The 15,972-nt window shown below is 41.7% G+C and overlaps 1 protein-coding gene across 3 annotated transcripts in view; it reads left to right on the top strand.

Annotated features, from left to right (window-relative positions):
* dnajc6 (DnaJ (Hsp40) homolog, subfamily C, member 6) overlaps positions 1-15,972 on the top strand; it is a 48,584-nt gene that overhangs the window by 842 nt on the left and 31,770 nt on the right. For 2 of the 3 annotated variants that reach the window (XM_037115718.1, XM_037115719.1), the window contains exons 1-2: positions 5,790-6,631; positions 15,163-15,298. In XM_037115718.1, the coding sequence (XP_036971613.1) occupies positions 6,412-6,631; positions 15,163-15,298 (356 nt within the window). In that variant the 5' untranslated portion in view covers positions 5,790-6,411. Of the gene's footprint in view, positions 1-5,789; positions 6,632-15,162; positions 15,299-15,972 lie in introns of those variants that run through there. The other variant, XM_037115721.1, reaches the window with a different exon arrangement.

Below are 15,972 nucleotides of genomic sequence, written 5' to 3'. Positions count from 1 at the left end.
AGAACGGTGGCCACTTCAGCTGAATATCACTGTCAGCTGATTATTTCCTTGACGGCATCTCAGGACACCAGTTAAAGGCGCACAGCACTCTGTCCGAAAATAGACGCAGCAGGTTTTTTTCCCCCCGTCAAGCTCCCAGGTTTTATTGTAAATATGACACCGGGATGTGACCGATGTGTATTTTTGTCTTCATCGTCAGTTTTATCAGAATCACCATCTTCATCATGCAAAGGCTCAGAGCAGAGCTCCTCTCTGGCTTCATCCAATAGGGATCGTCACTTCACCGCTCGCGTCACGCATGTCACGCACGTCACGTGAGCAGTTAAACAGCTTGTGGTGGTTTCATGTGGTGGTCGTCATCTTCAGCTTGTGACAGCTATACTGCTGCATCAGGCTGCTCTGCAGTAAAATCTCACACAGGCATATGAATTAAAGGTGCAGTTAGACGGAAGTCAGGGCTGTTTGTTTCCGTAATGTAAGGTATGTCTGGTGTGGGCGGGGTTTAGTTAACCGTCCATGTTTTGGAGCTGCTGCACTGTTGACTGTCAGCCACACACCTGCCTTATCTGCAGTGATGGTCTGTAACTAAGTACATTTACTCAAGCACTGAACTATATTGTACTTCTTACTGCACTGCAATTACCTGATGACCTTAGTTACTGGTTACTTGACAGATTAAGATGAAAACAAAAATATTAATGTGAGCAGAAGGTGGTTTAAAAATCGCAGTTTTAAACATCTACACAGGATTTCAGTGATGGAATTACTGTGTATATTTACTCAAGTTCAATTTTGAAGTAATTTCACTTAATTTGAGTATTTTCATTTTCTGCTAATTACTCCACTACATTTATTTGACATTTACTAGTTACTTTGCAGATTACGCTGGATGAGTACACCTTTACCACACTATTATTTAAACACGATACCTTTACTTTTAATCATGCAAAAAATAGGTTAGACCCTGACCACAGCCTTGGGCACTGTAACCAATGTTTTTTGCAAAATTAATACCAAATAGATAACATGCTCTCTGATGTTGTAACCTGAATCTGCAAAGTAACAAGTAACTAAAGTTATCAATTACAGGTAGTGGAGTAAAAAGTAGTATCTGCTTCTGATTTATAATGGAATAGAATGACAAAGTAGCAGAACTGCACCTGAGCAGATCTACTCAGTTACTTTCCACTGGCCTTCTGGTTTATGATGGGCAGAGGCAGCCAGTCGCCCCAGATCATATTTGACTGGATACATTTCTAAAACCGCCCGAGTTCAAGATGACTCATCAGTGTTTTACAGGAAGAAAGAAAAGAAAGATTTAAATATAAACATACTCTCAACATATTTTTTGACAGATTTTTAGGATGTCACAAAATATAAATGAAACATTAACAGTGCAATTTGTGAGAGAAGTTGATTTTCCCAACTCACTGTCATTCCCAACTCTCTTGGATTGTAGGACAGTTCTGTCGCCATCCCAAAGTGTCATTATTTGTTGTGTTGGGAATGAGACACAGAAATCTACTTTTCTTACAAATAGCACATTTAAAAAAATAATAAGCCAGAAAATAGTGCTTTAAAATAAAGACATCCATGCTTTCTGTATGTACACATAGATCCACACATACAAATACACAAACTAACGTACATGTGCAAAAGCTGTTCAAAGTGCTCCACATAAAAAGAAATGAAAAAAAAAAAAAAGAATCAATAAAAACATCCATGCATACTTAAAACATCCTGTACAAGAGCAGTCACTCAGCACAGGATTAGAACTATAATTGTATCTTATGATTTCACTGTGTGCAGAACTTTTTTTTACTTCCGAATGAAAAGATTATTCTATTTGTAATGCCTTGGTTTATGGTGCATTTAAACGTGCAGGTGCACGGGGGGTAGAAGGCAGTAAACAGGCAGAGAATCTGGGTCGTGCTCGCCACTTCACCAGCACAGAGTGGATGGTTCTCAGTCACTGAAGCGGGCCACCTGCCAGCCTCAGAGGAGGAAACAAACCAGGACAACATGGATGCCATCGTTTTTCTATGCAGACACATGGCAGCCAATGTGTTTCTGTGATGTTTCAGCTTTTACCACAGAGAACAAGAATCCTTGGATTACAGGATCTAAAGTCTCACAGATTCAAGTCCACCGCCTGTGTCGTGAAGCGAGCCCTTCAGCTGATCCAGCAGATTCCTGGATTCTGCTTAAACCATTATGAGGATAATCATTAATCCTCAGTCTATCCTTAAGAACGGTGGTAAAAAAAAAAAACAAAAAAAAAACAGTGGATGTAGGGATACAGCTTCTGCAAAGACAGTCAGTGTCAGGTTACAGTAGTGCCATAAAACTGTAAAAATGGCACTTTGGATTGCATTTAAAGACTTCCAGGAATTATCATAAGAGGGATAGAAAGGAAAGCCTCAAAAGTCATCTTAAAGTCTCCTCTTAGGCTGCCAAAACCTGCCAATCAAATGTCTCTGATAACATTACAGCCAAGTGGTACACTAGCTTTATTATGTGCCTTTACATTTGTTGTGAGCCAGCTGTACATATTATGCAATGGCGTTAAGGTGAAACTGTGACACAATGCCGGGAAATCCTTCTAATATCAGACGTCTGACGTTGGCCTCGATATATTATCCTATGAGCTTTTTCATGTATAGTCTGCAGTGTTATGCATGTTGGAAAACGACATTTTCTAAGTAATTTCTTTCAGCGCTGCGACTAACAATGATTTTCATTATTGATTCAGGTGTAAACATGCCAAGATCGCCAGTCAGCCTTTATTATCCCACGAGAATTCATGCTGTGCAGACAGAGTTGCACAGTGACCGTGAGATTCAGGGAACCAATCGAAACACTGATGGTGATTGCTGTTCTCTAGCCAAGACACTGTGCAATCAATATTAACTTGATAACGATAAGTTCAAGTAAAATATTTTGTTTATTGGCAGCTTAATTTGCTGTTTATATTCCTAATTGTTCAGTTCATCACTTCGTCATTAAAACGTCTTTACAAACAATGAAAAATGTAACTCTGCAGGTCAATGTGACAGAGTTACGTTGTTTGTTTTGTCTAACTAACAGTCCAGAAACCAAAGGTATTCAGTTTACTGTCATACAAGACAAATAAAAGCAGCACATCTTCACATTTTAGAGGGCAGAAACAGCAAGTGTTTGATATTTCTGCTGGAAATAATAGTTTGCAGTAAACTGACTAATCATTTGTTCACGTGATCTCAGCGCTCCAGTGGCCGATCACAGGACTCTTGGGATCAAGTCTCAACCTGGCAGACCAACATCAGCGTGTGGGACTGTCAGTGTATGTGAATATTTGGCAGTGTAGCTGTAGCAGTGGCTGAAATGATTAATTTGTTAACAAAATAGTTCAGTTGAGTCATTATCTACTCTCCCCGCTGCCACTGGAAAGCTGTGTGAAATTTTAGAGTTCATAATACATTTGTGGAGCTTCAAAATAAAATGGCTCCATACAGCTACCCCAAGTCTCTGAAAGGCCTGAAAATTCTGAATTATTTTTAAAAAGACTTGTTGTATCAGATGAAATCTTCACAGTAGCTGCTGAGCTAAAAGTGTTACCATGCTCCTTGTCTGAAGAGGGTGCACCCTGGTGGACCCGGTCGGGGGGGGTAGTTCAAATATGATAAAGTGCCTTCTAGGGTGCCCCACCACATACAGCTGGTGCCTTTCTGTATTTTTGTCGCCCCTGCCCCTCGAACATCCTGAGTGTGCCACTGCAGGCATGTGAGCTCGAGCTGAATTTTCATTTTTTTGTTGGATTCATCCTTTAAAGATGCTCTATTTAAATATTTGATTGGGTTCAAGCTCGTCGTGTCTTCCTGTGTGAACCTTTGATGATGTCCTTCCTTGATGGTGCACCTGCTGTATCCTGAACAGTCACGCTCAGAGGGGCATCAAGGGGCAAATAATGGGCGGCACGGTCAGGAACAAGACAGGAAGCTCCGTTGTTACAACGGAGCGGCAGCGCTCTGCGTCCGGTTATGGCGGGGGTGTCGTTCCTCTCTTTTGGACATTCCGTTCCCGCTGGGCTTTGAGCTCCCGTCTGCTCTCCTAAAAGAGTTTCCCAGGCTCATGTCCTCTTTTCAGAACCATGCAGGGTTTCCGTTGCCAGGGGACAAGGCCAAGGAAGGAAGTATGCCATCAGTGGTCACTGTTTTGTCCTGGATGGATCCAGGGTCATTGCCCAAAAACTGCTGCTAAAATTACCAAACTGGAACCAGAATTAAAATATCTGTTGGATTTTAATTATATTACAAAAAGCTTATTAATATTCATGCTGTTCAGGCTGAGAAACTCCCTGTGATGTAGAGTGAGTTTCCTTTTTCTGACAACGCATGGTGCTGTTGTCTTGCAATCCTGACTGCAAGACTCCTCTCATTTCAGTCTTTTATGAGGCCAGGGGTCCCATTAATTTTTAGTGCAAGAAATTTGCTCTATTATGGGTCAAACTCATAATAAGCTCCTTATTTATACCCAAGAAAGCAGGTCATAGCAGCCGAGGTTTATTAAATGAACTCAAAGTTTCTTTTATCTCTCTACCCTTCCTCCCTGAGGACATTTGTAACGGATGATGCTGCAAATTTTACTTTTTAGAACTCTTTAAGCCACAACCACCAGGCAGTGTTCTGGTCACAGCAGACTCCATCACACATCAGTGATGCGTCCGTTTTGCATTAAAGTGCAGCGGTAACTTTTTTCTTGATTGATATTTGCAGTTATTTGGCATTTTATAACCATTAACCATAACGATTAATAAAGAAAGTAATCTACTGGTAATGAAAATATTTGTAAAGCCTATTTAATCCAGCAAAAGTTTTAATTAACACAGGATATATTCACTGAAAAGAACTAATAAGATGCAGGGTGGAAAAATTGCCAGCCGCCGCCTCTTCATAGGACGATCATACTTAACTAGCAGCCCACAGACATCTTTAAAAAATTGCCTTTAAAGTGGAACTCCAAAACAAAATAGGAACTGTGACATTATTCACAACACTGGGAGCCGACTCATTTTACCCATGGGAATGTGAGCGTCACATGTGAGATTCAGGGTGTCAAAACTAAAGAAATCTATCATTTCTATGATGTGCAGATCTTAATGTGTGCGTGTTGGTACTATTTTGAGGCGTGTTCATATTGGCATCACTGTGATATTCCCATGATTTACTACAGGAATATAGTCAGAGGTAGACGAGGCCTTATTACTGTTGTTGACTTAAAGTACCCAAGGTAAAGTACTCATAATGCAGAATGTCCCTTTTCAGAACCATATATTATGTGACTGTATTGGGTTATAATACATGCAGATGGAGCTAAATTTGATTATGTTATGTACTGTGGGTGGCTTGATCTGTCCTTGAAGGTCAGTTTGTGTGTACATGTACAGATTCATATTTTGTTTGTTTAGGCGTAGAAAAATACAAATCAGTCAATGAAGATCTTTCTCTTCTGACTAAAATTTCTTCCCCAGAACTACACAGTGCACCTTTAAATAACGTTAAGTATCACAAAGTTCCAGAAAACAGATAATTAACAGTATGAATGCATAAGAATACTTTACAAAAACGTCAGTATGTGAACAGATGCAGCAATAACAAATCAGTGCTTTAAAACTATATTCAAGTAAAAGTACTTAGGTACATTCCACCACTAATTTAAATATGCCAGTGGTGCTTAATATACTGAGTTTACTGTTACATTTGTAATGTATCCATACACAATAACAAGACTCAGAAAACCAGGTGGTTTTATTTGAGAGCCTTCACTTAAGTGATGTTAACACGTCACAAAGATACAGAAAACACATTATTAATATGCAAACAAATAATACACATGCATGAAAATACTTCTGTTGGACTACTATTATTTTTGTAGCTTTGACAGGGAGCTGTCCAGCTTTAGGGAGACGTAGTCGTATAGGCGCACTCACAGTACAGATTACAGTATGTGAATAATAGATGCAGCACTAACATCACCTCCGGGGCTGTGTGCTGGACTCAGTCAGGACCACAGCGACAGCAGCAGCAGCAGTAGCAGCAGCAGCAGCGTCGTAGTAAAATGCGGTGCTGCTGAGAAAAGAGGAGGCGATAGAAACACAGAGGGAGGGAGAGAGAGAGCAAGAGAGAGAGGGAGAGAGAAAGACCTCTCGGCAGAATATCTCCTTCAGCAGAAAGCAGAGGAGACCGGTCGTCCTCTCCTCCTCGGACATGTGGTGCACCCAGCAGTGGGAGCAGGACTAGCGGCAGCAGCAGCAGCAGCAGCAGCAGCAGCAGCACTAGCGGCGGCGGTGGCTGTGGCGGTGGTGGCGCGGCGTAGCCTACTACGTCTTTTGGGGATCCTTTTGTCTTTAATTCCTTCTTTTTTTGGTGTGTAATGAGCTTGCTGGGGGCCTACAAGAAAAAGACCAGTTACGATGGCTATGAATCTTTGCAGTTGGTCGATAGCGGAGGAGACAGCAGCTTCAGTGTCGGCAGAGGGAGCAGCGGCGGCGGCGGCAGCGGCGGCAGCACACTCGCAGGCTCCATAGCGGCCACGCTCGGACCGAAGGCAGGCCCGCTGCGAGAGGAGGACTGCAGCACCATGGACAGCTCAGGTAAGACTCCTCTCCGCCTCCGGCTGCTCGGGTGGAGGTTGTAGGTTGACGCGGCGAGAGCTTGAGGGAGATGCGACGACTTCAGAGACACGAGTAACGTGGCCTGTAACACAATGGCTAACAGCAGTGGAAGTATGATGAGGCTGCGCACCTCCAGGAGTCCCGTCCAGGGCTCACCGCGGCTCCAGACCGCACCTCGACGACCACACTGGGTCTGCTTCACGCACAGCGGATTGGCTCGTGTCAAGTAATGTGTGAGGTGCTGGCCGGTCCTGTACACCTTCATATCTGAGGAACTGGCCCCACTTTATTCTGGAGTACACTAATGAGACGTGTGAGTCTTACTATGTGTGATATTAGGACAACTGCTGCGAACATTATGCTCTTTATTTCACCGTAAACAAACTCAGTTGTATCCTAAGCACACTAATGAGAAGTTTTAGCCTTACTTTGCATCAAATTTGACGACAAACAAACACAGCTGTCCGCTAATAAAAGGTAACAAGCTGAAGTTAGTCAAAAGCCAGAAATAGTCTGCTCTTTGTCATTAACAAACACAGTTGCATCTTAAGTGCACTAATAACACGCAGTAAGCCGAATTTTGTATAAAATTTGATACAAATGTGAAATATCATACTCTTTATTGGACAATAAACCATCACAATTATACCTTAAGTCCACTAAGGACACATAAAGAGGGGAACATTACATTAAATGAGACAAAAAAAAAAAAGAAATAGCATGTTTATTATTAAACAGTAAACAATCACAGTTATCAACTGAGTACACTAATGATAGGAATTAAGTTTTAACTTTGTATCAAATTAGAAAAAAAATCTAGAAAAAATATGTTCTTTATTAGACAATAAATTAACGCAATTATGCTATTCTGTTTTAACACTATTAGACCAATAACACATAACAAGACGAATATGACATTAAATTGGATCAACACTAAAAGTAACATGTTCTTTGTTTAACAGTATAAAAAAAACAGTCATAAAGTAAGTACACTGATAAGATGAATAAAGTAGAATTTTTAGCAATAATGTATTCTTTATGAGAAAGTAAACTAATACAGTTTTATCCAAGGTAAATTAATAAGACATAGTAAGCTAAATTTTGCATCGAATATGATAAAAACTATAAATTATTTACTTTATTTGACAGTAAATAAACATATTTATACTTTAAGTCCACTAACATGACATAATAATCTGAACTTTGTGTAGAGTTGGACAAAACAGAGAAATTCTGTAGAAATAATAATGTTCTTTATTAGACTGCAAACAAACAAAGTTTAACGTCAGTAAACTAATAAGACGTATTAAGCTGTACGTTTTATGAAATGAGACAAAAAATCCAGTCATTATCGACTAACCCCTATGCTGAGGAAAAGCCTGGTTTCAGGTCAGGTCAGGCCTGACTGCACATCATCAGGCCTTGGATAATGCCACACAAGCTCTATGGAGCCATTTCATGCTCTTTTAGGTGTTCATTGTTTTTATTCTTTTTTTTTTTTTTTTTACATTTTAAAACAAGTCCCCATTTGCTTCAGTTGTTTGGGGGAATGCTGCAATGCCGTTTTACTGTAAAGCCTCATTAATACTAAATAGACTTCATAACTTAACCCTACTGTCCATCAGCATGGGGCTGTAGATAATGACTGAATTTTAATTTTAGGGTGCACTGATCCTTTAAGGGTTTGTTTTAGATGGCTCATTTATAAAGACATCTCTGTAGACATTCATGTGACATATATTTCAGATGTGAATAACATTTCATAGCCTATTTACTTCTCTAGTCAGTAAACTACATCCTGCTTCAGTTTTCGGCAACAAAAGCACATAAATCTCTAGAGGTTTAATCAACTGGCCATGAATGATGGATTTTAAGACTTATGCCTGAATTTATGCTTGTTTATCATTAATCTGATGACAAATCCTCGACATGCAATATTGATTTCAGACATTATAAGTCATTTGTTCTGACACTTTATCCTTGATAAGATTGATTATGTCCTCTGTAAGAGAGCTGCAGGAGAAGAATAAAGTTGTATGGTGAGAGTTAATGTTATGACTGCTACTGCCACCATTCCTGCTGCCTTTATAACAACTACTGCTTAACTGTAACTCCTCATAATGTTTATTTTTATTGTTGTATCATGCCAAAAATTTGGCCTGTCCTCCTCAGGGTGACAAGACACCACTATCAATCAAACAAACATCATAATCACAGCTCATTTTTTGTGTGATTTTTATCAGTTCTTCTTCGTCTTATTATTATTATCATTATTATTTTATTTTTTATTATTATTTTTTTTTTTAGCAGTATTTATGGATGGATTTATGGATGGATGGAGCCAGTTGGTCAGGAGTGACTGCAACAGCTGAAGAGGGTGTTTTGTTTACTGGGGAAACTACAGGTCACAATCCCTGTTATTAGCATTGCTGCTAAGCACCAGGGGAGAAGTGGGAAAATGTGATGCCTCTGAGTGGACCAATCACAGCTGTGGTACAGGTTGCTGCAACTGTGCATTTACATTTCAGGGGAGATGCATGTGAGGATAAGATATAGCTACGGCGGAGTGCAAGCACCTACGTAGATGCTGCACCATCAGTTGGGAATGGATTTAACACAGTGGCGTAAATCATTTGATCATTTGATCGTTTGATTCAATGGGAGGTTTTCGATATAATCAAAAAGGGTTGCTATATCTTGTGAAAGAACGTCGTGTTTTTGTCCGAGAGGCTGATAGCGTTCAATAAGGACTGTAATTTCAGACACCAATTATTTATGTATTATTTGTATATATGTTAATTTAGGTGTTTAAAGTCAGTTTAAAGTCTGTGGAGTGTGTGTTTAACTCACTGTGGTGCTCCGTGGAATCATCCAGCCTCCAGGGATGAACACTTGTGTGAAACAAAAGAAGCTGGATGAGGAGGGTGGAGGGGTCAGTGAGGGAAGCAGGGGATTGGCGTTGGTGACTGGTAGGGTGGGGGGATGGGCACCAGTGTCAGATGTCTGTCTGGTCTGCCAGGCCTTACGGATGCTCTCTTTCATGTGTGTGTGCTTGTGCCTGTCTCTGTGTGTCCCATTCACACACACCGCCAGATACTGAGGGGTAAAGGTTGGCACTCCAGAAGGAGGGAGACACATTCAAACGAACCATTGATCTTTGTGGCAAAGCCAAGAGCTCTCTGTTCTGTTGATGTCCCCCTCTCTTTCTGTGAAGAGAGGCTCGGCTCTCTGCTGCTGTAGTTACCTGGTGGAGGCTGTATCAGAGCCTCCCCTGGTGTCGGTATTAGTGAGGTTTGTCACTGTAACTGGCTCACCAGTCTGCACACTCCCACATCCATCTGGCCACAGACACAGAGGCACAGGGACCAGCCTACAGACAGACAGGCAAGCACATTCACTCAGATATGCAGAGAAATAGATACAACATCACGCTGAGAAAAAGCATATGAGAAAAAGAGGACATAGACTTAAGAATAGTGGATTTGCACAATATCATTTAGACAAACACAGCTGGACCTTTGACAGTACAAAGTAAATAAACAAACCGCTAAAATAATCTTTGATATTGTCATATAAGATGGTTTAAATCCATCACTGAGGCATCAAGACTGAAGGACACATTGATTATGTTGACTGTATGACCTGATTTTTGCTTATATCACATAATGCTAGCAAGTTAGCAGTTAGCTATTTTTTATTGGTCTCCAAGGAAGCTAAGTCTAACTCTGGAGATGTGACAAGGAAAATCTGGATACACCATCGCAAGTGGAGCTCTGTTCATTCCTGTGTAAGATGCTTTGTGGCGCATTAAGCCAAAAAACGCCGACTTCAATTTAGCTGGTATAAAATGACCAGGATCCTGGGGGGAGTCATGCAGGGTCGAGGTGAAGTCTATGTCTGGGTCTTCAGACGTTTGTGGAAGATGGCGAGTGATTTAGCTGTACTGACATTGGTCAGAAGTTTGTTCTACCACTGAGAAGTTGCAACAGGAACCACTAGTAGTCCTATGGAGCAGTGTTTTTGACAAATAAGACCCTGTTTTGTTTGTTTGATGCACACGAACAAGGATGAACTTGCATACTCTGTTCCACTGATTGACCGTTGGTGGCAGTAACCCTTACAGAAACAAGGAAGACGAAGAGTATAATCTAGCAAACATGGATGTAAACAAGGCAGGATTCAAAACATGGATCTATACAGGACATACAGGCCCTGTCTGTTCCCATGAGAGCTGCTCAGTGGTGCATGAACCCTAAAAGGTTTGATTCCCCGGGTGTAACATTATCAGATCTTCTGCGTAGTTTCCACATTGTATGTCCGACAGAGCATGCACACTAGCTAACTTCTGGTTCAGGCCTCTGATAACTTGAATGGGAAGAAAATAATCTAATGGTGCGTCTCTTCTTGGCTTTGTTTATCGAGCCACATGTTAATGAAATAAGTCATTCCATTTCCCCCCCCTTTTTTTTTACCAGTGTTAGCCTGTGGGAAAACTGTTTTTGGACCAGTGTGGATCACACGATGTTGTAATTACACAGTTTGGCCACTGTGGCAAATTGGCATCCAGGCCTGGCCCTGCTCCCTGCAAACAAACTTTTGCAAATGTTTTGTAAGAAATTAAATGCAGCATGTTCCAGTGAGAAACACACTGAATTTTGTTTTTGTTGACCTTATATCAACTTCCTAAATGTCATGTGGTAGCCTGCAAACACTATCTACAGACAGCTGTTGCCAGACGACCACCTCTCCGCCGTGCTGACCGGGAAGAAAACATCTTGTTAAGCTGTGTAATAGTTGAAGATTAATCACACGCCCCTTGTCTCATCAGCAGCATCTATGATTAAGCAGATTAGAGTCCGGAATTACGCCACAGTCATTTAGGTTCAGGAAATGACAGGGACCACCTCTAGTGCAGCTCGGTGTGTTTGCTGTGTTGCCGTTTACACCAAGCTGGATATTGTGTGAGAAATGTTTGGAGACATATTCAGTCAGCCCACTGATCGCTCTGGACATAACTAGAGCTGTCGTTCTATTACCTACAGTCATCTCTCTCTCTGTATCTCTCTCTCTCTCGCTCTCTTTCTTTCTATTGGTCAACTGTATGGAAGTGATAGGAGGGAGGGAGGAGGGGTGAGTTATTTGCCTGGCCGTGTTTTCGTGGAGCAGCTCTCCCTGTAGTGAGATGTCTCTGGAGCATATTTTTTCCTTCATCATCACAGATGCCTCTTTACCTGTGCAGGCATCTGAACATGCCTGGCAGGTCTCACATAACTCCTGATTTCAAGCCAGGACATGATTCAGGTTTTCTTAATACGTCCTGTCATGCTCACCGGCTGGGAAATTTGCATCGCAACGAGGTTGAAAATATACCAGAACTTACAGAGTTTCTTGAGTGATGCAAGAGGAGCATTTCAGACTGTGTCGTCAGTATAGACATGTTTAATATGTCTGACTTTAACATGTATGGCTTGTTGTTCAGCGTTTTAAGAAATACTTTCTTGTTTGCTGAGAAACAGGCGGAAAGAGCTAGCCTGGTTCTGTCTTTTGAGTTGATGTTTATACAGAATTCTGTACAGGTCACAAAGATCACAATGGCAAGTTCGCTTTGACGAGCACTCCTCTAAGGTAACCCTCCAGAGGAAGGTCAAAGCACATCTCCTCATGTGTAGAACTATTCCATCAGATGAAGGTTAAATGGTGATTGTTTGGCATTAGGCCAGGAAACAGCCACAAAATTAAATGATTCAGAAGTTAATTCAGTCAGCAGCAGAGTTAACTGGGTTACTCTCTGTATATCAGGCATCTGCTCTGCGTTGTCCTCCCTTTTTCTCTTACCAAGTGTCGACACTCTCTGCTGTAGAGATAAACAGAGATGAAATAACCTGAGCACGCTCCCAAAATTTCACCTCAAATAGCTGAGGACAGGACATGAGGATGTAGAAAACAAGGCCAGCTGTCAGGTCATAAGGTTTAAGGCCAGAGATGTGATAATGTCTGTGGTGCACTATCTGGATTTGTTCCTTTTATATTGTGTTTTCATGCTCGTGCCTTCATTTAAAACCCCGAAATGTCAACAGGATTAGTTTTCAGCCATTCATATCAGGTGCAGCAATGTTGTAGTGATTGATGAGATCAAGTTGCACCATCTGTATTCTAGTCTGGGTCAGTTGGTACTGAAGGAGATTGGCAGATAAAAACATAAAGCACGTGTTCAGATAAGTCGTGCTCATGAATATTAAGTGTGATATTTGCAGCTGGCATGTGTGAGTGAATGACTTAACGCCACATCCCAGGTTCATAACACAGGTGGTCTTTTCAAATGTCTAAGTCGTAGGCCCAGTCGGAGATAACCGTGGTCACATTTATTTTGAGATGGTGTGTTTTTATTTTTTTATAGCATTACTACACTCTGGTCACTGTATGAGTGAACAATCAGCTGAGAACATTTTGTGTGATTCAGTTGTTTAAACAGACACCAGCATCTGTTTTGACTGCCGCAGGCACAGTTCTATTTGAGTTTTGGGAATTTTGGGGGGGATCATATGAGCTCTACAAGCAGGAGCTTTACTCCTCAGAAAAATAAATCCCTGTCACACATTTCAGGCCTGTGCAGTCGGAGATGAAAAGTCTAAATTTGGAATTTAGTGAACAACCATCAGGGAGGAGGAGGAGGACGACAACGACAGGATGGAGTGAAGCAGATGGGGAAAGAGAGGAATGGAGGGTTCAGAAGTAGATGAGTGAAGTCTGTGAAGGAGTGAGTGGAGAGGGAAAACACAGCGAACGAATACGAAGCAGTTATTGTTTATGATTAATGGGGAAAGTTTGTCTCAGCAGCAGCAGCAGCAGCAGCCAGGATCTGGATAGATTTCCTCTGAGACATGTAATGTCTTTGTGTGTAAGTGTGAAAGTCTGCTGTTAATATCCATCACTTCATTACACCACAAATTGTATCTAGCGCTAGTTATCAATCTGATAACATTAGCACTGCATTTGAGGAGATACTCAGTGTGGTATGAGCTTGAAGCCAGCGTGCACCCACATCTGTCAGACCTCAGCTTGACCCAGCACCTCTTTTTAAATTCTGCAAAAACTCTGGAAGTGGAGATATGATATATAATAGGTCCCCATAGATTTAGGCACAGTGGCATATGCCTGCTTGCATACACGTAAAAAGGGCATCAGACATAAGGCAAAGTGAGGCAGGTTTATCGGTATAGCACAAATCAGACACAAGACAATATTAAAAGTGCCTTACAGCTTTAAAATACAGAACAAAATGTGTCTAAAAGACATTAGGATGCAAAACATAAAAAAAACTAAACTAAGAAATAGAAAAAGCAAAAAAAAGAATAGATTTTAAAAATACAAGATGATTAAAGATACCACATAGACCCAAAAGCACAACACAAGACAATTCAGGCCCCCCCCACCTCCAAAAAAAAGGCCCTCTTTACTGAAGTCATCCAGTACACAAGAGATCACACAAAAAGGAGTCCGACAGAGGCAAAAGTCAGGTCCAAAATGACTAGGAAAATACTGGAACGCTTGCAGCACAGGGCGAAGAGGAATGGACAGGGCAGACCAGGAGCACGCAGACAAAATAGGCAAGGGAGGTGAGGAAACACAAGTATTGCATGTATCCTATTTGAAAATAATGAAAAGGCTCTTGAAAACTAAACAGTCCATGCCTGAAATAAAACCTGATACCTCTGAGGCATCAGCTGTCGTCAGGCAGGACTCATTCGCTACGAGAACCACAGCTTCACAGAGCCACGTGTTCCTGTCGGGTGATAAACAGGAACACGAAATGATGGATTGTGAGTTTTTGTCCGGGGGTGGTTTCTCCTGTGGACAAGAGTACAAGAAGTTTTTTTATGTACCAAGGTGCTCAGAGGAGACTCGAGCTGGAAATGCTGAAAATCCCTTTTGTCTTTGAAACTGTCAGCACTGCCACAGTGCATCTCATGTGATGCCCCTGTGGATGTATGAAGGGAAGAGAAGGAGAGGGAGAGAAAATCACCAGAGGGCTGCTGACTAAGATATGACACTTGAGTCTATTCCAGCATTTCCCTTTTCTTTACAGTTAACACACGCACACACACGCACGCACACATGCACGCACGCACACACGCACGCATGCACGCACGCACACACACACACTGGTCCAGATGGTATTCATTTTATTTTGCGTCTCTTGTGTCCCTGTCAATCATTCCTTTACACCTACACACGTGTGTACTTGGCGTGTCGTGCAGTGACTCATACTGTATGTTGATCACTGAAGTCAAATGAAATCTCCAGTCTGGAACTGAAGCATCACAATTATTCAGCAGGTATCATATAAATGAAAAAATCATCTTCATGGAAAACAGAAATGTGTCTTCTGTTGACAAAAAGTCAGAGTGGAAGTTTCTTCGAGCTGTGTATCTCTGCTGCCATCCTCAGTGTGTGTGTGCTGCGTTTGTTTCCCTCTGGACTCTGATTGGCAGTCGGTCCTCTGTCCACAGATATGGATGCCAATTACGGCGGAGGGCTGTTGGATATGGTGAAGGGAGGGGCCGGGAAGTTCTTCAGCAACTTCAAGGACAACCTGAAGGACACGCTGAAAGACACGTCCACCAAGGTCATGCACCAGGTTTCCACGTAAGTCACCAACAAAAATGATATTCCGTCGCACAATGGTGACCATTGTTGATTTCCTGTTTTATTTCATAGTCGTATCCTCGCGTCCTGTAGTTGCTGACACTGCTTCCTTCTCGGCTGTGTTCCCACTGTTCCGTCTCCTCCTGTGTTTCTTTCCCCACACTCACTGATCCCCCACACCTGTCTCACATCTGTCTCGTTAGCACCGCCCCGTTGCCAGTGTCTCTCCACCTGCACCTCATTCCCTTGTTAGTTTAGTTTATCTTCAAGCCTGTGTTGTTCCCTGACTCTTTGTTGGTTCGCCCAATTCAGTTCTCATCCTCACATCACTCCTGTTGTCATCTTGCGTTCTGGATTTGTTCCCGTTGGATTCATCGTTTGTTCTATATTTGTTTCATGGTTAAGTTAACTGGATTCTCTCTGGTGCTGGCTTTTTGTTACCTACCTTTTTGTTTCATCTCATTCTGTGTTTTGGTGTCTTCGGACTGGTTTTCAGCTCTTATTAAAGCTCGCTTTTTTCTTTTTGTCAGTCTACCTGCTCCTGTGTCTACATTTGGATCCTGTTTTGCGTATACCTGGCACATAGATTTGCTTCTGGCTTGACCGGAAGAGGTTTGGTGATGTTTGGCATGATATGAGATGATTAAGCCCTATTTGTCTGAGTGGGTTCCTGC

This window comes from Acanthopagrus latus, chromosome 11, assembly GCF_904848185.1.
Source record: "Acanthopagrus latus isolate v.2019 chromosome 11, fAcaLat1.1, whole genome shotgun sequence".
NCBI classification, from domain to species: Eukaryota; Metazoa; Chordata; class Actinopteri; order Spariformes; family Sparidae; genus Acanthopagrus; species Acanthopagrus latus.
Note: the sequence above shows the minus strand (reverse complement) of the source record. Positions and strands in the feature narration are given on the sequence as shown.